The 24,924-nt window shown below is 38.3% G+C and overlaps 1 protein-coding gene across 1 annotated transcript in view; it reads left to right on the top strand.

The window, feature by feature from the left end:
- Positions 1-921: 921 nt before the first annotated feature.
- The window catches only part of LOC113109484 (neurobeachin-like), a 54,098-nt gene continuing 30,095 nt past the window's right edge, over positions 922-24,924 (top strand). The window contains exon 1 of the mRNA XM_026273041.1: positions 922-1,539. Within this exon, the coding sequence (XP_026128826.1) occupies positions 1,381-1,539 (159 nt within the window). The 5' untranslated portion in view covers positions 922-1,380. The remainder of the gene's footprint in view (positions 1,540-24,924) is intronic.

The following is a 24,924-nucleotide window of genomic DNA, read 5'->3' on the forward strand; positions in this document are numbered from 1 at the left end:
ATTTGAGCTCCCACATCATAGCATTCCCTAGGCCCAATACTTGTGCTAGATGGGCGCGTCACTGCCAAGGACCACTGAACCTCTGGGGGACCATGTGCACCCAGTGGTTCAAGCATTGTACCCTGAAGTTGGTGAAATACACACAACAAGACTGGTGACAGAGTGGTTTGATGAACATGAAAGTGAAGTTGAACATCTCCCATGCCCTGCACAGTCACCAGTTTTTGAATATTATTGAGCCAGTTTGGGGTGTTTTGGAAGAGCGAGTCAGGAAATGTTTTGCTCCACCAGCATCACGTACTGACCTGGCCACTGTTCTGCAAGAGGAATGGCTTAAAATCCTTCTGGCCACTGTGTACATCTTGAATCTACATTACCCGTGTATTTTCCGGAATTGCATGTGAAAGGGGCTTTTCACTCCAAACACTAATTTAGTCTGTATTTGCCACAAAAGGAGGCTGTACACCATACTAATAAATACTCTAAAACCAGCTGTTTCAGTTTCATTGTCTAACCCCTGTATATACTGTAGCCTAATTATTTTTTATAACATATATAGGTTACATAGGCTATATATTTTTCAACAAAAGGTGTGTTCACAACCAACATCTTTCTCCTTTTTTCATGGTCAGTTACAGTTGTTTCATGGCAGCCATTACTTTTATGCATATGTCTATATGGAATATAGATTTCAAAAATAAACTCTGAGAAATATTCATTCAAGTTATGTGACAGTCAGGGAGCACTTACATTATGCTTACATCATTGGACAAAAGCATTATTTACATCTGTTTAACAGTCCAAAATAATCATACTACAATTATTTATTCTACATTACATTAATGTGATTATGCGGGAGCCTGGGACACCTATTAACGGGACGCCCTCACGTGCTCCTGCTTGGTGATTGACAGGGCGGGCAGCAGCACGCAGGCGTGGTGAGCGCTCCCGCAGACAGGGGGCGTCAATATGGCGTCCTGAGAAAGACAACACAGCCCGACATCGCACCGATCTTCGGCAGATATCGGGAAGAGAGAGGGACCGTTTCGCCAAACGCAAGACGTAATTACGTCCTGTGCATCCCTCTGAACGGCCGCGAGAATCGGGTCTGGATGCGCAGATCTCGGCGGAGGAGGACACCTGATCGAGAATTTTTCTTTTTCATCTGTGTTTGATGCTGCTGCTCAGTGCTCGGTGATACAAAAGCAGGTGAGACCGAGGCGACCGCTCCTTTTTGGGATTCGGGTCGGAAATGTCGAGCGAGAAACCGGTTTTGCACCGTGTTCCGCCTCGCTCACGGACCGAGAAGCCCCCACACCGGCAGCAACAGCACCGCCGGGTTCGGGGCAGCAAGTCGTAACGGGCTCCGTCACCGGGGACATGATGGTGTCTGGATCGGGCGCCGTGGTTCTACCGGCCGGGGTGATAAACCCCTCGGTTCCGATCCGGAATATCAAGATGAAATTCGCCGTGCTCATCGGTTTGATCCAGGTCGGCGAGGTTAGCAACAGAGATATCGTGGAGACAGTTTTAAATCTGGTAAGCATCTGCATAGAGTGTACTGAACGCATGTGTTATTAAGCGCGCATAAGATGATGTCATATGAGAATTGATTTCTTGATCAAATGCACCAAAGCCAGAGATATTCCCTGGAGGAATGTCACCCTGTCTTTTGTTGACATCCCAGTCAGATTCATCACTGCCGGCTTCGCTTTAGGGTGTCAAAATATTGTACGCATAACGTCAGAATTCATTTCCCAGCGTACTATTACACAGTGGTCGCTGCGTTTATTTGCAGTTCCAATGACAGTGTATCAACACACCGGCCTGCAATAATGACTCGCCAAATCAGGGAATGCATCTTTTCTCCTAGCAGAATATGCTGTTAGATTCATAATTCTCGCCTAGACGACATACGAAACATAAGTCTTGTGCTACTAAACGATATTTCCCAATATGGATTCGGTTTTCGATATGTAAATATGACTGGTGGGTAGATGTTACGCAGCCGTACATGGATTAATTCCCATAGACTACAGCAGTGTGGGTGTAACTAATATTCAGAACGCGTTAACGTGCCGCCTGTGATAGGCTACGTAATTGTATGCTGTTTGTGTTTTGGCACCTGTTATAACCTCATCTGTGTCGATATGGTGCTGTTTTTGCTCACGGAGGCCACAGGCTGGTGAGCGAGGTGGATTAAAGCGGGCTTTTAACTGAATTCTTGTTATGAAACGGCTTCGAAAACGTATTAACACAGATTCAGTAATGAGCGCTGCATGGGATGCTGGGAGGACCGCTGTTTTGAAGGAAGGGACGGAGAGGTTTTTACCGACGTCCTTATCAATAATTACAATTGGTTGAGCCAGGCCTTCTTAAAGCGCTGCTAATGGAAGCAGGTTGCCAGCAAGCACCAAACGTTTTTACAGGTTGCAGTCAGGTAACGTCACACTGAATAAAGTCCAAGAAACCACACCTCGAATCTTAGAACGCCAATATGGGTTCATGAAAAATCTAAAATGGAATGTATTAATCTTTACATTTCTATTAGACTTCAACGCGGAACGTCTTTTTTCGTCTTAGTTCAGTGGCAGATAATGTGTGAAAAAAATATTGATAACGTTTCGTCTTTGTGTATGGAAACATGGATGTTTGAATGGTTGAAACGAAAACGAAGTTTGACAGGAGGACAGGTTTTCTGAGGTTACAATTTTACCTCAGGATGTCTTAGAAGTTTTGGAAAATTACCTCAGGATGTCTTAGAAGTTTTGGAAATACCTCGTGAGAATAATGTCTTGAGGACATTTAGATGTAAGCTAATATTTTTAGGTAGCCTATATATAGGTATCTGCCCCTAAAACCGCGGAAGAATACTTGCAACGTCATGAAAACTTATTTATTACGTTAAGCGTCTCTACATTTGTCATAGGATTAAATGTTATCACAACCATTCCACGATTTGGCAGAACGTGTTTACAACGCTTGCTGGGTAAATTTATATGCACTATATAGACCGTGAGCGTTCGATTTACGGTCACAATCAGTGCTTACTGCAGCGGTAGGGTCGTTTACTCTGTAATAGAATAGAATAGACGTCGGTCGTGGAGAGCTGGGTGTTTAAAACATGCCGATGGCGAGTCCGCTGAAGGGATGCTGCAGCAGTTGCTCTATGCGCAGGGATGCAGAGTTGCTGTAGCCGTGCATGTGGAAGCAGGTGGCGGAGCAGGAGGAGGGTGGGGGTTGCTGCAGTGGTGATGTGCTCTGAAACCTCGAGCCAACGCGATTTAAACTGGAGAGAGTAGCGCAGCAGCACAGCGGAGAGACGCTTCCATCTCTCCCTGGCTGGAGCTGCTGCCGGGTCACGTGACTCCATAGAGTTCGGCGATTGAAATACTGAATGAAATACTAACGCGAATTCAACTGTATGCTATACTTCCCTTTACAGAATTTGAAAGCGGATGAACATTTAAAACAAGTCACTTGCCATTTTTTTTTTTTGTAACATTTGGGGCCTTTGTGACATTTTCTTAATTCCAAAGTAATCCCAATCGAACATATTGTTAGATGTTTTAAAAAAATCTAATATTTGTTTTCTTCATTAGACCAGTTTGTGTATAACAAATTCTAGCCTTTCAGTATTATCATTTTAACATATTATTCCATTAAACAAATTTGATCCAAATATAGATGTATTTGAATAAGATTTACCCCTCATATGTACAGTTCTGTATGATACACCACAGTACTCTCCTAAACGTGGTGTGCTGCAACACATTTCTTTCAATAAGTAGGAGGAATGGATTTATTGTTATGATTTACTCTGTGAACCAAATATTGGCTGCTTCAGTCACAATGGAGATTTATTTATGAAATGTGCATAAATAGTTTCAAAATACCATAGTGAACTAAGATTATTATTCCTGCAAGTCGCCACAATCCATCAGTCGTTAATACTCCCTAAAGGGAAATTCTTAGTTCCATACATTTTTTACAAAAAAAGTAGTTTTGTAAGAGAGAGTGCTGATTGTAAAGCAATATAACATTGTGCACAAGAGAGAAGCACTGCATGGCGTTTGGCACAATGCCGATACACAACTGTAGGTGGGGTAAGCCTTATGTATTATTCAGCTTCGTCTGAAACCACGGCTTGTGCCAGAGTACAGCCAATATCGATTGATGCTGAATGCCATTTAGCAGAGCAGATGTAACGATAACCTTAATTAATTGGCGATTCCACAAAAGGTCTTGGGAGAGGTCTCATTCATTTCAGGAAAAAAGATCCGCCATTGGTTTGGTTGCTCTCCTTTTGAAAGCATTTGAAGAGTTTGCATATGACGGATTGTTTCTGTATTCTAGGCTTCATTCCTGGCAGTTTCTCAATGCTGAGGCCCAATTTAAGTGTGCTAGATTCGAAAGCCCATTTCTCTCTCTACTTGCTTTTGAAATCCAGACCAGAGAACACATGTGGAGCGCTGCTGTTAGCCCCTGAATGTAATTAGACTCGTCCTCAACCTCGTGGCCTTACAGTGCTACTCCAGACATCCCGCCACCCGGCTTCAGAACAAATGACACACGCAGGAGGTGTTGGAAAAGAGATGACTGGTCTTGATCTGGCGTAGGGATGAAAGAGTATTCTGCACTATTAAAAATAAAGGTTTCAAAAGGGGGGTTTCACAGGGATGCCTCAGAAGAGTCATTTTGGGTTCCCCAAAAGACTTTTCATTGAACAGTAGCATTTTTTCTTACTGTGAAAAACAATTTGGTACAGTGGAAAGATTCCATGAAAATTAAAGGTTCTTCATGGAACCATTGATGCCAATAAAGAACCTTTATTTTTAAGTGCGTGTGACCCTCTTCATGAGGGCAGTTTCTGCAGTTGCGGCTGCGTTATAGAATGCCAGACAACACGCTAGCATGCAAATGTACTTTAATACACACATGCTCTAGATTATTACAAGCAGCCTAGCTACCAGATGTATTTTAAGTCCCAATTTCTTACTGTAATCCTACCGCTGGTCTATTTTCAAAGCACTTCTGTTTATGTATGTAGGGTCAGAGTGTCTTTTATTTAGCGTGGATCACACGCTAACTTCCCTGACTGTATGCAGAGCTCACAGCTCCCTATGGAACTGACATAGTTACTATTGTAGTCGCAGCTGCAATCTTGCGGAGTTCACCCTCAGATAAATCAGGAAATGGGCTTCGCCTTTTGCTTCTTGTACTGTATTACATTAATTCCAGTTTACTTTACATGGTTACTGAAAATACGTAGGCTGCAATTATAATATTAGTGGCAATTTGGGTGCACGGCGAGGGAGTTGTAATGTTATTTATGATACAGTAATTTTATTTGTCTGTCTTTGATGTGTGGTCGTCCTTCACCTCCCGCCATTCAGTTTCTCCTGTGAGAGGCACACTGAGCCAATCTGCTCACTGTCTGTCGTGTTTTCTCTTTTCTCCCTTTCTTTCTCTCTCCTCACGTAATGCACACACACATGCACAGACTGCCACAGAGGGCCTGACGTTTAGACTCCCTAGCCATTCGCAAAGCATCATAGTTGCCATGGACACGGCACCATGGGGTTTTGCTGCTTGCTTCCCACCATACCAACTGTTGTCATCTCTTCCCAGCCAACTGGATCAGCTTTGTGATCTGGACAGGAGAATTTACATAGTAGTTTGTTTGACACTAAAGCTACTGGTGTGTAAAAGTAGTAAATATTTTAAACTAAGCAAATTAGTGCGTTACAGTTCATCTTAAATCATGACCCAATTAGCATCAAGCATTTTATCTGTCCACAATGAAAATGAAAATGCTGTGTAATGGGATATATTTTTTATTTTACCGTTACACTCCTGTTGGTAAGATTTTTTTTTTTTTTTTTTTTTTTACTATGAAAAGCTGTAATAGTTTGAAACGTTATTACAATTTAAAATAGATGTATTCCTTTTGTGGCAAAGTTGAATTTCAGCAGTCATTACTTAATCTTCTACATAATCTACATAATCTCAGCGGCTCATTTTTTCACAAGCTTGCAGAGAAAGGCTTACCAAAAGAAATGTACTGGGTTGTTCTTTTTCACGTTTTCTGGGTTGGTACTGTAGATGGACCGATTATAGCACTGAAACACACAAAAAAAATCAGATTTTCTGACCTAAAGAGATATTATGGTGAGAATGCATTGAAAAATATGATTTTCTTTTTCTTTTATACATGTTTTTTTACAAGACCTGATATTAAATGACCTGATATTGGACCTTAAATACACATTAGGAGCATCTCTCACTCCCTCTCGTCTTTCTCCTTCGCTCTCTTGTGGCTGAGCTGTTGTTGTCCATCCAAAGCGATCATCTCATTATTCACATCCACTCTGCAGAATCACCAAGGTCAGGATGCTGTGCTCAGTCAGCACATACAGTCCTTGTTGGCTACAGAGACAGCAGCACAGCTCTAAATTGCTCATTCAGTCTCATTCAGGACGTAACCATGCATAGAACGGTATGATATATAGCACAGCATAACACAAAAAGCATGCAAACCTTCCTTCCACAGGACCTGTAATCTCTAAGGTCAGAAGAGCACAGGGGAGTGTGAAACGGCACAGTGCAGGTAGCCTATAGGATCACTTTGTTTGTCTGCAGAACTAAACAACAATACAGAAGCGGATTTAAATTCAGGCCCTCACAATCGGATAAGCCGCATAATCAATTAATTGATTGTTTACTGTACATTTATATTTCAGAGATCCAGCAGATGTGACAGTAGCTAATAAATATGCGACCAAAGCTGTAGTAATCTTCTTTACCTCCTAGTGTAAGACTGATCTCTTGTTTTAATGAAAGTGCCTGCATTAACCTGTGACAGTGCTGCGTCATCGTTCAACGCAGAAAGCTTGCAGAGAGCAGGAGATGTGTGCTCTCTGTGTCTGATACAGTTGAGTTAAAGGACTTGTAAACTGTAAATTGTATATTGTGGCTTTTAGTGCTTTTATATTAGATTTGATGTTGTATGCTAGTATTCTCTGAAATGGTGAGAAGGTAAGAGATGTACCTACACCCTAAAATTGTGGGATGTTTTTGCTGAACAAGGCTGCATTTATTTGACCAAAAATACAGAAAAATCTTGTAAAACATTAAGTACCATTTAGAAAACAGTTTCTGTTTCAATAATATTTTTTATGTAATTTATTCATGCGATGCAAAGCTGAATTTTCAGCATCATTACGGCAGTCAACAGTGTCACATGATCCTTAAAAAAAATCAATCTAATATTCTGATTTGGTGCTTATGGAATGTATCATATTAATATCAGTGTTGAAAATGGTTGTACTGAAAAATAGTTTTATGGAAACCATGATACTTTTTTTCTGGATTTTTTTTTTTTTAAGTTCAAAAGAACAGCATTTATTTGAAGCTAAATATTTTGCATTTGTTAGTGTATTTACTGTCACTGTTAATTTATTTGTCTCTATGCTGAATAAAGTATTAATAAAAAAAATCAACCAACAAACAAGCAAACATTTGAACAGCTGTGTATGCATTTAAAATATAGTATGCTCAACTTACACTACAAGTTACACTACAGAGTTTTGTCCAATCAGATGTTCCCTGAAATGAAAACATTCCTCCCCATTAAATGGTAAATCCGTTTTAAAATCGCTATGACGTAACTAGAAGCTATTGTTGTAACAAAGAAATCTGGCCTTCAGTATGCCCAAATTTGCTGTTTAGATGTAAATAGCTTGAGCTTGAATTGTAACATCTGTCTTTGTGAAGACCTTGAGATGGGAATTTCATTAAACCTTGTGGTTTCATTAGAGCCAAAGTGCATACAGGCAAGGTTTAGCTCCTGGCATTCATCATCATTGACTTCAGTCATTAGTTATGTAGATGGAAGTGATCCATACTTTCAGTCTGACACGAAGAATGCTTTGCGAGCAACGTATAATGATAGATTGCATTCAAAACAAGGTGCAAGGGCCATTCTTTTCTTGAACAGAAGTGCTTTATAAATTGTATTCAGGCACACAATTCATCGCTTGGCAATTCTGTGAAGAATTTTTTTATGCAGTAAGTCAGATATTCAGTAATGTGAGTTTTGATGTAAAAATGATCAGTCCAAGTACAAGCAGAAAGATTGCTTTGTGTCACCAGTGCATTGCTAGATAGAAAATTATTTGGGATTTCCTACATAAAGAACAGAGTTAAAGTGTTTGTGGTACATTAAAATGCATTCACAAAAAGTTTGTTGATGAGCACACATAAAGTCATGGTTTCTGTCAAGAGGGTGTCTGTAAAGATATGCATAACATCACTCAGTATGTGTCAGATTTGTTGGGAAGGACGAGGCCGAGCATCACGGGTCTCACAGCTTGCTGTGTCCATATTTTGTCCTCGGGCAGATGGACATAAAGCAAGGACACAGCATTGATTAAAATCATTTTGCACTACATGACCATGCCTGATGTGCAGATGTACTACAATATTTATTACCATGAGCTATAACATTTTTATTGATTGTAGTTCAATGACTGTTTTATGTACTTCCCATGATCCCATTTTCCTTTAGGTGCGAAATTTGTTGTATATATATATTTTATATGAACTCTTTCTCTGTTATGAACTGTTTTCCCTCAAAACCTTGCCACCATCATGCTCATTTTGACATGTTTCCTGTTAAAGCAATGTCCTGTTAGCCGCCCATGGTGAACACGACTGGGGGCTTTCAGCACTTCCTCTCCACACCGTGGTCGCTGACATTTGCATCCAATGTTTTCTCAAAAGCTGAACTATTAGTGGTGTCACAGTTCTGCACTGTAATGTTTTTGCCAAATGTGTGCTATTTCGAGATTTAGCTGTGCCTTGTTTTTGTCGCTGTCCCATATTAATATGGAACAGATTGGATTTATCATTTTTCGTCACAGTGTGCCTGGATATGATGTTATGTTAAGGGTGATTCACCAAGGATGATAACTGTAACCACAAAGTTTTAATAATATGTCTAATTCAAGTCTACACCATAACTATACCAATAACGAAACAGTGGAATAATAACATTGGGATCACTTTCAGAATTATTTTTGAAGAATGATAAAATCAGTGAAAGAAGCATCAGTTTGATCTTAAATAGCTCACTTATAATTGGTGTGGATGTGTATGTAGTTATTGTTATATTTATCTTTTATTATTCTTAGTGTGAATGTGGCTTTGGGCTAGATCAGTCTCAGTTTTTAGCTGTTTTTAGTACATTTTACCACATATTCCCTTAACTTCAGTGCAGAAAATGCTAAAAATGGCAGCAGATTCCTCCTCGGCTTGGACTAGATACACAAACATCGTTCTTACTCCTTTCCCATAGTTTTCATCTTGACCTTTTGTTTGGATTTCAAACAGCTGCCACGTTCCACTTGATAAAATGGCAACTTGGGCAGTGCCCCTTTCATAAGAGCTTTTCATATTGAGAGGCTGTTATGAAAGAAGAGAGTTTAAGAAAAGAACTGTAGCGTAGTTCTAGACCGGTCCAGTTTATCATCTCACTGCCAATTTTGGAGCCAGTGTCCCATTGTGACGTGATTCAGGCAGTGCTTGAGTATCCTTTACGAAGCTTCATTGGCGTGACTCTTATCTCAGCTAGTGTGAGTCTCTATGAATGTAATCTGAATGATACTGCAGAGCTGTTTCAAAACCAATAAGTTTGTATTGTCTATCGTCAAGCTTCTCCACGCTGGGAACGTTTGTCTCCAGAATGCCCAATCTTTCTGGATGAAAGCCCAGAATCTGACACTGAAGTTAGATTTTTGATCATAAATTTACTTGTGTTTGACGGCAGCAGAATTCAGACCTCAGCGTAAGTGGAACATGTACCATATGGAGCGTATTTCAACTGAATCATTCCACGCTTCTTTGTTGCTGACAGCTGTCCATTGGAAAATAAAGTTAATCAAATGCTACACAGCCATTACTGTTATGTGCACCATTATTTAGTCTACATCTCCACTGGTATTACTTTGCCTTCCTTTACTGGTTTGATGAGGTGTTAGGTTTTGAGGTTTAGCACACAAATCAAAGGTGAATAAATCCGAAAGGTTTTCTGTCCGTGAAAGTTATGTATGGCAATCTATATATTATAATTAGACTGTAAGCTATAGATCAGGCAAGGGGTTTCTTCATGTGGTTCCCCTGGGAGTGTTTGTTGCAAGGTCAAAGCAGATTAAGAGGTCAGATAATATGATGGTAAAGAATAGACCTGTTTGAACATTTGAACTAGTTTTTGCCAAAGGCAATGTAATGGATTGTATATGCACTCAGTGTACCACTTGGCGCCCAATTTCTTTGTGAATAATCCAAATCTCTTTTTGGCTAGACACAAGGCACAAATGTTTGGAGTAAGCTTTAAAAACAATCAAAATCAAATGAATAGAATGGAATGATTCTGACTCTTGAGTAGACAGGCTTTGTCTTGCCATTTTTCTGAACATCTGAAAACAAACTCCTGCTTCTGCTGAAATGATTGAAATTGAAAATAGATTTGATGGTTTTCAGCTGCAAATCAGTTTAGTGTAGGAACAATAATAGCCAAAACAAATACAAATGCTTATATTGGAGTGCGCTCGTCGCTATAACTGTTCATGTTTTCATTTTTGAATTAACTGCTGTTGTGCTGTGAATGAAACATACCACGGTTTGGCTGTTTTTGCAGGTTGTTATTTTTCCAGGTTGAATGAGGGAATGCAAAACTGCAGTGTCACAATCAAATCTCCAGATAAGTTGGATAAAACTCTTTCTTGTCCCAGATAGTGAACAAAGTTGTGACTATTTAGCTCAGACATCCAGTTTTGGCAGGAATGTCATGTACCTCCACACATTACAAGCCTCTTAGAAGCTGTGATCGGCAGGTATGAGTCGGATAAGCTGTTCTGCACCAAACGAGATGTTCTTGAGAAGAAATCAGAGCTCAAAATACACTTCAGCTGTAAACGGCTCAGAAAATTTCAGCTTTATGCTCAAAGCTGCGTTTTTTTTTTCTTAAATCAAGATTAAACAGTAATTTTGTGAAATATTGATACAATTGAATTGTAATTTCTATATTTAATACATGTAATTTATTCCTGTCATGACATGATCCTCCAGAAATGATTCTAATATGCTGATTTGCTGAAGAAACTTGAAGAAAAAGGTGTCATTTTGAATGGATTATTAAAAGATGTATCAAAAAGTCATTTGTTCATGCATCAGACTACACTAGCTTGTGAACTGAACACACTTAATGACACTGAATATCTTCTGATTTTAATCATTGGTTTCAAGATTGTTAAAATGAATCCCAATTAATCAGAAAAGAGATATTTTTACCCAACTGTAATTCTCCGAGCTTTACAGCAGCATCTAACAAACCACACCCTCCTTTTCAGACACCGCACCAAAACAACAAACACCTTTCTCTCTCCTCTAGGATACACACACATCGCAAGATAAACTAACAATCTGGTCAATCCTTTTGATCGTAAGGGTACTTACGACATCAACACAAAGGCATTTGACTCAGATTGTCTAGTTTTCTATCTCTTGCGAGTGTCTGTGTTGTTTGTGTAATATCAAACACATCAGCGCAGCCACGACTAGATGTCCATCTCCTCAGAAGCATTGCTAAAAGGTCATATTTCTTTAATTCAGTGCTATTTCTCCATCAGCCTGCTCCAGACAGCAACAGATCTATTATAGAAAAGGGCTGCAAGGAAAAATTATGCTTTTAAGTCCCTCTGACAAACTGCTCAAGGAGAAGTGCTCACATTCATGCGTCTAGATGCTTGCACTGCTGGTAGAGTGTTTTTTGTGTTTCACACCTAACCAATGGCACACACAATAAATGACAAGTGTGTGTAGGGAGATGCTAATGAACAGAGAATCCAGGTGCATTGTTTGTTCTACAAATGTATGTAGACGCTAGTATGTGTCTCTGTTTGGGAATGAGAACCGAGTGAGGGGCAGTAACTTGCCTGCTCTGATCATGCTAACACTTTGTCTTTCTGCTGCAAAGACTTTCGCTGATACTACAGTCACACACACACACACACACACACACTCACACCCTGCCTTTTTATGCTGCAGCCAGCCAATTGCATTCTCCACCACACTACACATATGATGTCGGATTTGCCGATTTTTTTCGCTCCACCCGGCCCAACCCCCCACCAAACACACACATGCACAGTACATCTTTCTTGTACTTGGTCAGAGTCATATGAAATTCATGTTGGCCTAGTTTTTTGCCTGCCCGCTGCCTGCACCCGCTAAAAGCAGCATGGTATGCTATGTGGACAGAATTAAACAGGCTCCAATGATGTTTCACCCCAGCTGGTATTTTTGTTTTCATCTAAAGACTGGTTTTATGGGGGTTTTCTGACTGTGTTGACCTGAAAAATAGTATGTTAGAAAAAATATAAACGCTTTCTGCAGATGGAATCGATCTGTTTTATAAAGTGGTTCGATATGAGTGTTGTGTGTTATCTAGGTCATTCAAACTTGAAGTAAATAGTCATCCAATACAGTACAATGAAGCTTATATTCTTTTCTTTGGTGCAATTTAGTGGATCTTGCAAGAAATTCACCCACAATACTTTTGGGTAATATCTAAGATAAGTGAACTACAGTGCTTCAGGATTTGGAAATGGCAGGAAATTGGTCAATCTTATGTAGTTTTTTTGGGCTCTGCAATTGATAAAGGCTTTTTAAGAACTTTATAGGACGGATATCATGACACAAACACAACTGAATCTTTTGAACAGCAGATCTTTTCAAGATTCGTAAAGTTACAAGATAGCATAGCAGGTATTTATAAATTAGACAAAATAAAAATTGGGCTGTTCCTGTGTGATTTCTGCTGTAACAAACACATTATAATATAAATCAATCCATATATTTTCTAAGAATAGCTGCAGGAAATGAATGCACTTTTGGTTCACATCGCACAACATCCTGAAGTTTATGGATTTTTCTGAGTAGGTTTTTGTTAAACCTGCAGTCCATAACTTTTTTTGGTTAAAAATTTATCCAAAATCAATATTTGAACAAGTACATAACCAGCCAGGGTTCAAAACTATTGCTTTTCAGTAATGTTTTCTAATTTGAGTGGAACTGGTAGGTTTTCGCTGGAAATTTGAGTATGCTGCTGCGTCATGATGTAAAATAAATGTGCATCTGATTGCAGATAGCCTGGGAGTGCACAAGATCTGTATTTTAAAGACAACCAGTTCGAAGGGAGCATAATTAGTTTGATGTGATGTGAACTAACCGATCGTTAGATTAAATTGCACGATTTATTGCAATGCTTTTTTTCCTCAGTTGGTCTGAACAAACCTGGCAGACTTGTTACTTGTTCAGATGACAATATCCGGTGAAAATTCTAATTTGGGTCATATATTCCAAGACGTAGGCTAGAATGTGTGATTGCGAAGTACAGTAAATATCCACACCGGTGCGATGACTTTCTGATGAATTTCAAAACATTAGATTCATCCGTGCTGGAGCCGTGCCGGCACACAACCCCACACAAGAAAGATAATTACGCAAACAGCTGCAATTGCAGGTTTTCAAACAGATTGCGACAAAGAGGCAAAAATTATGGACCACAACAAAAACATTTAATTTAATTTTACAACATAAAAACAGAAATAACCAACTTGTGATTAGATTTTTTACGCTTTTAAGCATCTTGAAAAAAGTGTTTGCTAACAAGTGACTGTACTTTATGTATGTTTATACTCACACTCTTGCAAACTTAAACTTTCCAACTAAATATTGAAAGAGTTGGTGGAAGCTTAGTATAGATTGTATATAGCCTAACCCATATTTTTACATCATAATTCATTCATCTTTTACTATTCATAAAAGTTATGTTAATTTGTGAAGATTGCCTTGTCGAAGAAAACCTTTAAGAATCATAGAGTTCTTCTGGTCACAGAGTTTATTTTCTGTAATAATCCAAAGATTAATGGAAAATTCTATTGGGTTTTTTGCGGTGGGAACCAAAGTGATGCTAACTTAAGTGTTGGCCTACAAAAAATACATAATGAATTTGTCTTTCCCTCTTTTGTTTTCCTCTTTTTGGCCACATGCTGTTTTTTCTTTTTTGTAATTCTCCCCCCTTCAGTTGGGGTGGGGGGTTAAAGCAACCCTCTAAATTCCCCTTAAGAGGTCATGCAAATCCCCCTTGACCACCACAGGCTCTCGCAATGGGCTCCAGCTCAGTCTGGCCCTGTAAAGTCTTGCGCCGATGAAGAGTCTGTCCTCCAACATGCCCTCTGGCATATTCAGCGCTCTGACTCACACTTCGTCTGGCGTTGGACTGAAAAAGGGAGGGCAGTAGAGACACAGAAAGGGGAGGGTTTAGGAGACAGAACAAGAGTAAGGAACAGAGGCAGCGGAGGAGAGGGAAAGCTTTCAGACTCTTATTTCCAGCACCACAGAGCCATTGTGCTGCATGCTGGGGGAATAAACAGCTCAAGAGGGTTATTTAGGACCCAAATTATGTTGGTTCTGGTGTGGAGAGCACAGGCCTGTAAATTGGAAAGGAAAGATAAGCCAGACAGGAGGATTTGAGTCGGCTTTGTGGGCTAGAATGCTGATCTTTGACTCATTATCACTTGGTACATTTGAAGTGTCGCTACATTTGCTGGGGATTTGTGGTCATGTTTTCACCCCATTGAATGGACAATTCACAAAAAAAGTAGATTTGTTGAGTCAGTTCTTAGCAAAAGCTTTATTTTGGTATTTTTGCCACTGTAGGTATAGTAGAGATAGATTTGAACCTCTTTCTAAAGTGTATCAGAGCACCCAGGTGTTTAGCCTCCTTGATAACTGCAATATTAACCATTAGAATTGTAATAAATGAGAAAGAAATAATGCATGATCATTTTTTATGGTTTTGGGTTTGAATTATTGGCTGTCAACAGTGGTGAATGTCCTCTTATACAGTTTTATGCAGATTTTCCTGTCTTCACTCACTACAAACTAACCTAGCGTTTAATTCCATGTCAATTAAGGGTAGAAAGTGTTGTTGCAGGGGTCTGGATTTTCGTAGCAGCCCTGACTGGCCACGGGTATCTGTTCTATAGTCTTGGGTAAGCATATTTACAGAAAAATGTTTTGTTCAGCTTGTTTTCTTGTTCAGAAAATGCGTAGGGCTCACATCGAGCCCATATTGCAGATCTTCAGACACTCCAGTGTGGCTTCCAAGAAGGACAATTTCTGGCAAACACATTTGGCGGGAGAACAATCTCTCACTTTGTGTCTTTTAGTGTTTAGTTTTTCAATCCAAGATTAGTATGTGAAACACAAAGATATGCCTGAAAATCTGGCCTAATGTCAAACATGCAGTTGATGGTATTTCTTTTTTTAACATGCAGATTAAATTTCAAGGTCACTTAGACCGCAGTGATGTTGGTTAAAATGATTCAATTAAAATTAAATTATCGTAAGCTAAAACTGAAATCATTAAAAACTGTTAATTGAAGTAAAGCTAAAAAAATCTAAAAACTTATTTTCGGCTAGTTGCAAAGTCAAAATTTCTAAATCTAAGCTACAATAATAAGTAGCCTAGTAATAATAAACTACCATATTTTCTGGACTATAAGTCGCACTTTTTTTCATAGTTTGGCTGGTCTTGCGACTTATAGTCAGGTGCGACTTATTAAGAAGAAAGAAAGAAGAAAGAAATTAATTTATCAAAATTAATTTATCAAAATTAATTTGAAATGAACCAAGAGAAATGAACTAACAGAAAACATTACCATCTACAGCCGCGAGAGGGCTGTAGACGGTAATGTTTTCTCTTGGTTGTTGGATCTAAATAAATGCGACTTATAGTCCAGTGCGACTTATATATGTTTTTTTTCCTCATCATGACGTATTTTTGGACTGATGCGACTTATACTCAGGTGCAACTTATAGTCCGAAAAATACAGTTATAGTAATAACTAAATAGAAATAGCAAAAAAAAAACAAAAAAAAAACAAATATATATTACAAAAGTATGATTCTTTCAGTTAGACAACACAAAATTGCTAAAACTTGATTAATAATCACTAGTAATGAATGAGAAAGAAATTTTTTTCACGCTTTTGACATTAACACTAGACTGGTTTTTAGTCTGAATTATTAGCTAAATCAAAAATAGAAAAAGTGCTGCCAAATTTATTAACTGTGATTAATCGCATCCAAAATAACAATTTGTGTTTACATAATATCTGTGTGTGTACTTTATATATTTGTATAATGTTTGTATAATTTTATCCATATATAAATATACACACATACATTGCATATATTTAACAATATTAAACATACCACGACTTAGATGCCCTTGAGCAAGACACCAAACCCCCAACTGCTCCCCGGGCACCGCAGCATAAATGATGCCCACTGCTCCGGGTGTGTGTTCACGCTGTGTGTGTTCACTGCTGTGTGTGTGCACTTTGGATGGGTTAAATGCAAAGCATGAATTCTGAGTATGGGTCATCATACTTTGCTGTATGTCACGTCACTTTCATATATATATATGCAGGAAAGTATGAAAAAACATGTTGCTTTCACCAGAAAACATTTGATTTTAGATTTAACACTAAATGTCTATTTAAGTTATGGAAGGCTAATATGGCACAGTATTTATGAGTTGTGTTTACCTGGTGGATTGGATTGTGACCTAAAGACATTTCATCTGTATTGTTGATGCTGACACTAAAGGTCTGGAGTTTTTTGATGTATTATAAATGTTTTGTGTGTAGTTAAATATGCAGTCTGTCTACCCTCGCTAAGGACGATAGGACAAAGTTCTTGCTTGAGCACTCCAGTGTTTGTGTAGAGCTTTTCAGAGCTCTCAAGTGTCCTTTTAAAGTTGTGTAAAGTCCTTTTTGTGGCAGTTTTTAATTGATGGTTAACGCAATGCACACAGCGTGATCCAGCTCACCTCATTAGTGGAAGCTAATGGCTTTTCTGTCATCAAATAACATTAAATTGTTCTTTAATTTGTCTTTAATATGACACAATGCCATAAATGTATTTTCAAAGGCCATTCCTATGAATCATTTGTACTTTGCATGTGTCGTTGTTATGCATATATACATCAATTGGCTTTATACTGAAGTAGATAGTGATACACATGACATTTAAGGTGAATTGAGTGATTCTGGTGGTTTGGCTTTCTGAATGGGTTATGGCATGCTGTGTGCAGGATCCAGGGTCAGAGGTCAAGCCCTTGCCTCATGCAGCCTTAGCAGTCTTGTGATGCTGGATTACTCCAGCTTACCCGATTGTTGTTTTTCTCGGTAACACAAGTGGGTATTGTCTGTCAGGCCATGTGCTCAAGGCGCTGTGCTGGGGAATGAAAGTTTGAAGAAAATAAATAAAAGGTCAGGAAGGTAGAAGAAGCTTAAGTCGACCTTGACAGAATAAAGACAACGTGAGAGTTGTCAGAGCATTGAGGTGTGTAGTACGGATGTACTGGTGAAAACACTATTTTATATACACAAATTGATTTTCCTGTGTGGCTTTGCAATGAGAGATACTCTCCCTCACCTACATTTCACCGTTACATCTGAATGCGTGATAATTGCTGGTGTGCCGGTGTGGATTACGCGACTTTGAGGTGTTGAGAGATGATTGTGTGTGCTGTCAGCTGCATCCGAGTGTGGCAGTATTTCAGTTCTTATTGCTGTATTTGGTTCTTGTTAGAGTAATGCATCCCAGCGGATGAGATTCTAGCAATGTGCTATAAGAAACATGATAGTTTATCAGACTGGTATCAGTGTGTCCCTGTGACCTCTGTGCTGGCAGAGCATATCTTCTTATTTCTAGATGCTGAAGAAGAATAAAGCTTCTCTGCTCGTTCTGACACTGCTTCAACCATCATAATATAAGACATCGTTTACAATAAATACTTACTGTATCAGTTACCTTCTGATAATGAATCAGCATGATTTCTGAAAGGTCATCTGATACTGAAGACTGGAGTAATGATGCTGAAAATTCAGCTCTACATCACAAGAATAAATAATATTTTAAAGTATATTAAAATATTCAACCATTATTTTAAATTGCTAATGTTATTTAATGCTTTGTTATATAACAGTAAATTATTACTCTTTTTCTCCTGTATGTTTTATTAAATAAATGCAGCCTTGATGAGCATATGAACCTTCTTTAAAAAACATTAAAAATCTCTCTCTTCTCTCTCTCTCTCTCTCTCTCTCTCTCTCTCTCTCTCTCTCTCGCTCTCAAATGCACTGGTAAAAAAAAAAGGTATTTAAAATATAAATAGTAATATGATTAAACAACCTAACTGTTGGAAAAAATTGCATTAATAAAATAATTTTAAAATGCAATTTAACATGATTTAATATTAGTATTTAATTTGTAATTTATTTAATTGTATTTACATTTATATTTGTTTTTTTTTTACATTAAGGTTTTATTTATACATGTAAAACTAAAACAACAACAAATAAATAAGAAAAAATAATAAATAAACAAATAAATAATAACTCTTAATAGTAGTAGTATTCAAATAAAAGGCTTTGTTTTTTTCCTTCTTTTTTCTAAACCTTTGGTAATGTATCATTTGTGAATACAAAATATGAATATTTACAGATGCTGTTTGGGTGTTGTTTATGTCCTCCTAATTTCTTTTTCCAAGAGGCATGAAATTGTTTTCATATGCTTTTTTGTTCTCCTCCCTTTGAAGTGACAGGAAGCAACATTACAAAGCTCTTGACTCATTTGAGCTAATGTACCTGTGCTTCGGTTTTTAATAGCATTATAGCCCTGCTCACTTGTTTCCATAGGAACCTGATGCTCTGATGGTGTTCGACTTGTATTGCCGTCAACGCTCATAGTCACAGTCATGCCTGGACTGATGCCAGTGCGTTTTTTTCATTTATCCAGAGCTGTGTGGCTGTGCCCTTGAGGTCCTTCGGCTCAGCCAGTCGGGACTCATTCTTGCTGCTCAGAATGAGAGTGGCTTTATTGTCATTTCAACGATATACAGCATGTACACAGTGAAACAAAGCACTGTTCCTGAAGTAACACGGTGCTACATAAAAACAGTACCAGACTACAGAACTGGACAAGACAAACACTGATTAAATTACTACTACACCACTACAAACAGATGTGTTTAGCAGAGTATCAAGCTGTAAAGGCACAGCCCTATTCTGGAAAAGGGGGCGGGGAGCAGCAGCTCATTTGCATTTAAAAATACAGGCACAATAACAGTGTGTTTCTGCGTCCTTTCAAAATAGGCATTTTCAAAATGATATAAAAATATTTTGTGGGGTATTTTGAGCTGAAACTTCACAGACACTTTCAGGGGAAACCTGAGACGTATATTACATATTGTAAAAAGTGGCATGATACGTCTCCTTTAAATAGAAAGGACTAGAACTAAGAACTAAATTAGGTTTACAGCAACTGCTCACCACAATCTGTGCTGCTGCCAGCCCTGTGTTACAGGCCTGTGGCAATCAGCTAGCCACTTGAGTTAAAAAGCGGTTTGGACTTCGCTTCTTAGAGTCCTTTTTATTAAGTGATCCTTAAAACCCATTGTTAAAGGAAATACTGCTGCATTTTAAATTACTCTGCAAGTGTGTGAGTTGTTACGTTTCACCTTTGTGTTTATGTAACACATGCCTAATTTCAGGTGCGTTCGCATGACAAATGTTCTTGTGTCCTGAAACAGTCAGAGTAGCGCACATTGAAGTCTTGATGTATGATATTAACCCCTTTGTAGTTGCTGGAAAAAAATGACGGGCTTTTTGAATATTGTTTTTATTTTGGAACTGATTACCCATTGGAGCAACCGAATGCAAGTCCGAAATTTGCATACTTTGTCTTGAGAAATGCACACAGACCTTTGTCACCAGACTATTTGCCTGATAGTGTTGGGCGATATGGTCATTTTTCAAATCATAATATCGTCAGCCCGTGAGATCGACGATACACGATATTATCGTGCATGGGTGGAGCAAGGAGAGACTCTTTGTTCTTGTCATTGGTTAACTATTTGGTATTTTAAACCACGCAGGTGCACGAGAGAGAGCCTATGGAATCACCAATAATAATAAAAATATACTTTCAGACATACTAATAAACTAACGTTATTTATAATAATACTGTATTTAAAACGGCTAGTTCATATATAGTCGGACGCATCTGTCATATCACGTGTCCTTTGACAAATTTGCCACATCTGCGCACAGAAGTTATCAGTCTAAATGTCAACGGGGAAATTAATAGTAGATTTCATTTAATATTGGACATAATCGAACATGTTAAATATAAAGTATTCAAAACAGTTATGTTCATATATTTGGAGTAAAGTTAAATTGAACTGATGCACTAAGCCTGTGTTACATTTCCCGCATGAGCTATCCGGACTTGCACACGGAGAGCGTGGATGCGGACTTCTTCCATTTATACTTCCGAAAGCATATGCTGATGGTCTGCTCTGCAACAAACATTTGAACAAACAATTGGCCAGAATTATTGCACATCTGGCTGTCTTTATATTCCTTTATTGACGGATTGCACAGGTTCGAATAGCAGTGGACTAATTCACACTTCCTGCACATGTACAGTTAGTTGTGCTTTTGAAGCCTACTGACCGCGCAGTCATAAAAAATGGGAGGCACGCGGTCGTTCAATCAGAGCCTCCATGCACACTCTCCGATGATGATTTTTACGTCACGCCTTCCTTGGTGGTCCATAGCGGACTTGCGGATGCGGAAAGTATAACAGGGGCTTTAGTCATACAGCGCTCCAGACCGTTCGCCTCATGATGAGACCGACACACCGCCACAGAAACAAGAATGAGATGCATTCTAACATAACTGTGGTATTAAACTCCTGTAGTGAGGGCTCGTTAAAAATATTGCACATATATAGGCTGTTCAGATTACTTGTTAAAGTGCAATGAAATACCTTATATCTGCAGATGATGTACGTCTGTTTGTGGATGGAGACTTGTTCAACTGCTAAAGGCTCTAATCATCATTTGCACGTGCGCGCGTAGACCGCCTAATAAAAATAATAATAGTTTTTATTATTATTGTCGAATACATTAATAGGATAATGAGCCTAATATTGTCTTGACTATCGACAGAGATATCTGCTTACGTCGATATCTCTGACTATCGTCGATACATGATACTATCGTCTATCGGCACAACCCTAGTTCCTAATCTTCACGGTAATTTAGACTGCAGTGGAAACGCAGAAAGCAACAGATCTGGGGGGAAAATAGTTCCTGGGAAAAAAAGTTCCTGGTACAGTTGTTCTGGGTAATTTCGGTGGAAACGTGGCATAAACTGTCAAAAAAAGTACTGTCTTTCAGACGAGACATTAAAACGAGGTCCTGACTCTCTGTGGTGATTAAAACATTGCACATCCAAAGAGTAGGGGTGTAATTTGGTGATTATATAACAATGGCATATTTATTTATTTTTAGCACTTTTAAAGAGCTGACTAAACTTTTAAAAGGCAGGTTATTTTTGATATATGAAAATAATTATATGTAATATAATTATTATTTATGTGTATATTTATACATACTTATACACATTATTTTATGAATTTTTTATTTGTAGCCTACATGTATAACATTAGACATAATATACATGTATAAATACAAAACAATTTATAATTGTATTGTATTCTTTTGAATACAAAGGCATCCTCAGGCTGTTATTGTTGGCTGCGTAATGTCTTTTGATGGATCTGTTATATTACTCACCGTAGCAACTGCAGATGAGTCAGCAGAGGCTGGAGCTTCACAGCAGCACCCTGACAATTGAAGCGTCAGCTTTGCTAGTCTGATGAACAGTTGTCGTCTTGTTTTTTGTTATCTTGGAAAGAAAGTGCACAATTGAAAATGGTTCCTCATCATCCCTGCCACAAACACCACATGATGCCAGCTGTGCTCAGAAAACTGATGACGGCTGAAAAAAAAAAAAACAGACCATACCATCTAGAGGTGGTCAAGCTGTTTGCAAGAAATTGGTCCTTTTAGATCAGTTCATCACTATTTTAGAGACTAGCTATGGCATTCTTCATCTACTGCAGTGATAATTTCTTATTAATGAGGCACTGTTCCTGGTGTTGCAGAAATTTCCACAATGCTGCTTGTAGTTTGTGTGTAAGTGAACGATAATGGACGCTTAATTCCACAGATGGATCGCCACAGATGGAAAATTGTCAAACTTCTGCCACTCCATTCTCGTCATTGCCAAGTTCCTGTCACACCATCCTCAGCTTGTTTATTGTGTGTGTGTGTGCTTGGTCACAAAGTGTATCTTTGTTTACAGATTTCAAATGGGCCTATCCTTGATGAAGTCCACTGCTGTTGCTGTTTTTCTCCTTTCTTGAAACTGAGCTCCTCCGGTTTTGAAGGTTTTGCTATTTTAAGAAAGTAATTGTTGCCGTTTTCGCTCTTAGATGTTCAACAACAGAAAACAGTACAGAACTGTTTCCCTAGGCGCAGGATTTGTAGTGCGCTGGAGTGTTTGTTCCAGCGTGTAGGTGTTTTTATCGTTAGCCCTTGGCAATGCTCATTAGCGTCCGACAGGAATCTCTGTTTCCACAGGCACACTCCTCCTGAGTGGTGCTTCATGTATTGATACACATGCACTGTTGCAACATTATTTCATGTTTTAATTTATTCAATTATATTTTTTGTAATTTGTTTTATACAAATATTTTAATTCTATGACTTTCAAAAAAAAAAAAAAAATCAAAGGTAATGTGTTTTTTGTTTTATTGTATTTTTATTTAATTGCAGTAGAATAAAAAGAGCTATTCTGATTCCGATCCCTGGCCGATCGATTGGTGCATCTCTAAAATATTTTAGTTATGGGACTTTCAAAATATAATTTAAAGTTTTTTATTATTTTATTTTATTAATCAATAAATTTATACAAAGTTATATAGAGAATATACAGATATACGTTTTTTTTTCTGCTTATCCAGTTAGATATGAAAAAACAACTATCCGCCATTTGTGGGTTGATTTCTGCATTCTGCAGAGCCTTATTAACAGTTTGGGGCGTAGCTATTTGACTGTTTGACCAATGGCAGACATTTTAGGACATTGCTATGGTTGAGATTGTGTTTTCAGTGCAATGCAAAATGCGCACACTTTCCTTAAAATAATCACAGCATTATTATCCACCTCAAAAACAGTGAGGATCACTGATAAAAGCATTAAACCTCTTACCTGAAATGTTGGTTATTGTATTTTTTTTTTCTGAAAGAAATATTAATTACATTTAATATTTAATATGTATTTATTTTAAACTTATTTTAAATTTAAGCGATAATTAATTAATGAAGTGATTCATTTAACTATCAAATCAAACAAAAAATTATCAGACATCCTTAGCTACTTGAGTCAGCTTATTAGAGTCGTTACTTGACTGTGGTTCATACCAACACCCCTGCCTGCTTAACTGATTAATTATGGTTTTGGAATTTTTTGGTATTTAATGGCACAAAGGACAAAATGCAGAAATATATGATGAGGTCTGTAAAAGAACCTGTGAATCATTTTCTACTAGAATCTTGCTTAGTTTTCAGTCCAGTGACATATTCTTTCTTCCTCTCGGTGTGCTCGGACCCCAGCGGTTCTGGGGAGCGTTTCTGTCTCTGTGGAGATCAGGCAGGAAAGATTCCATCTTAGTTCTCTGCTCTAGGACTGTGTACTGGAGCGAAAGTGGGAGTGGAGTGAAATACAGAGAAAGAGAAAATGAGGGGGAGGATTACAGAGAATCGTGGTACGAGAGTTCTGCTGACGCTGAGAGAAGACGATTGAAGCTCCGCATGTACTCTCAGACTCACACGGGAAACCGCAGCTCAAGGATGCATTCATTACTGATGACTCTGTGCGTTTGTACGTGTGCAGCACGTGTGTGTGTGTGTGGTGTGTCTGGGGGGTGTCTGACTCTGAGTCTCATTTAATGTACCATGCCTTTATTTCCTTTGTGTCTGATTCAGAAACTGATGGGAGATTTCGCATTTGAATGAGTCTCTCTCTCACTCTCTTATATTTACTCTCTCTAAACAATGGCCACTTGAATAGGCAGAAAAAATAGCTGGAAAATTAAAAGTATATATGTAAATGTGTATACATATTTGTGTGTGTGTGTATGCATATGTATACATGCATGTAACATTTCTGTATATTTGTATAGTTTTACATAAGACTTTATACTTATAATATAGATAGTGGGTTTGTGTATATTTACATTTGCATAGTACTGTCAAACGATTAATCACGATTATTCGCATGCAAATTAAGTATTTTTCACAAAATATGTGCATGCTGTGTATATTTATTATGCATATATGAATACACACATACAGTATAATATAGCTCAAATTGTAATATAATTTTTAGATAGATAGATAGATAGATAGATCACAAATGCATTAAATCTGTTTCAGTTGAACCAAACAAGACAGATGTGAACACACACTAAATTTCATCAGATCCAAAGCTGATCAGTCGGCTCATTCGCATGAAATCCACAAACAAAACATTTGACCTCTTTGTTTTGTGGTGTGAGTCCTTGTTCTCCTAATGAAGCTTAAATTTAGCTGCAGAATAAAACCCTCATTTAAATCAGAGGTCATTGGTTATGACCTAGAGCGAGCTGCAGGCTGAGCGGAGGCAATGGCATTCAGTTTAACAAGCTGGAACAGGTCGTTATCTCAGATCCTTGCAGCTCCGACCGTACCTCAAAGGATACATAGACAAACATACACACCTTTTACTTGAGTTTGTTTGCGGGGCCGTATTCCCAATACAGTATTTGTATCGTATCCACAGTCACATCTCACAGCTGTTGGAAGAAACGGTGGTCTCCTCTCCTCTGTGTCCTC

This window comes from Carassius auratus, chromosome 10 (genome assembly GCF_003368295.1).
Source record: "Carassius auratus strain Wakin chromosome 10, ASM336829v1, whole genome shotgun sequence".
NCBI lineage: Eukaryota > Metazoa > Chordata > Actinopteri > Cypriniformes > Cyprinidae > Carassius > Carassius auratus.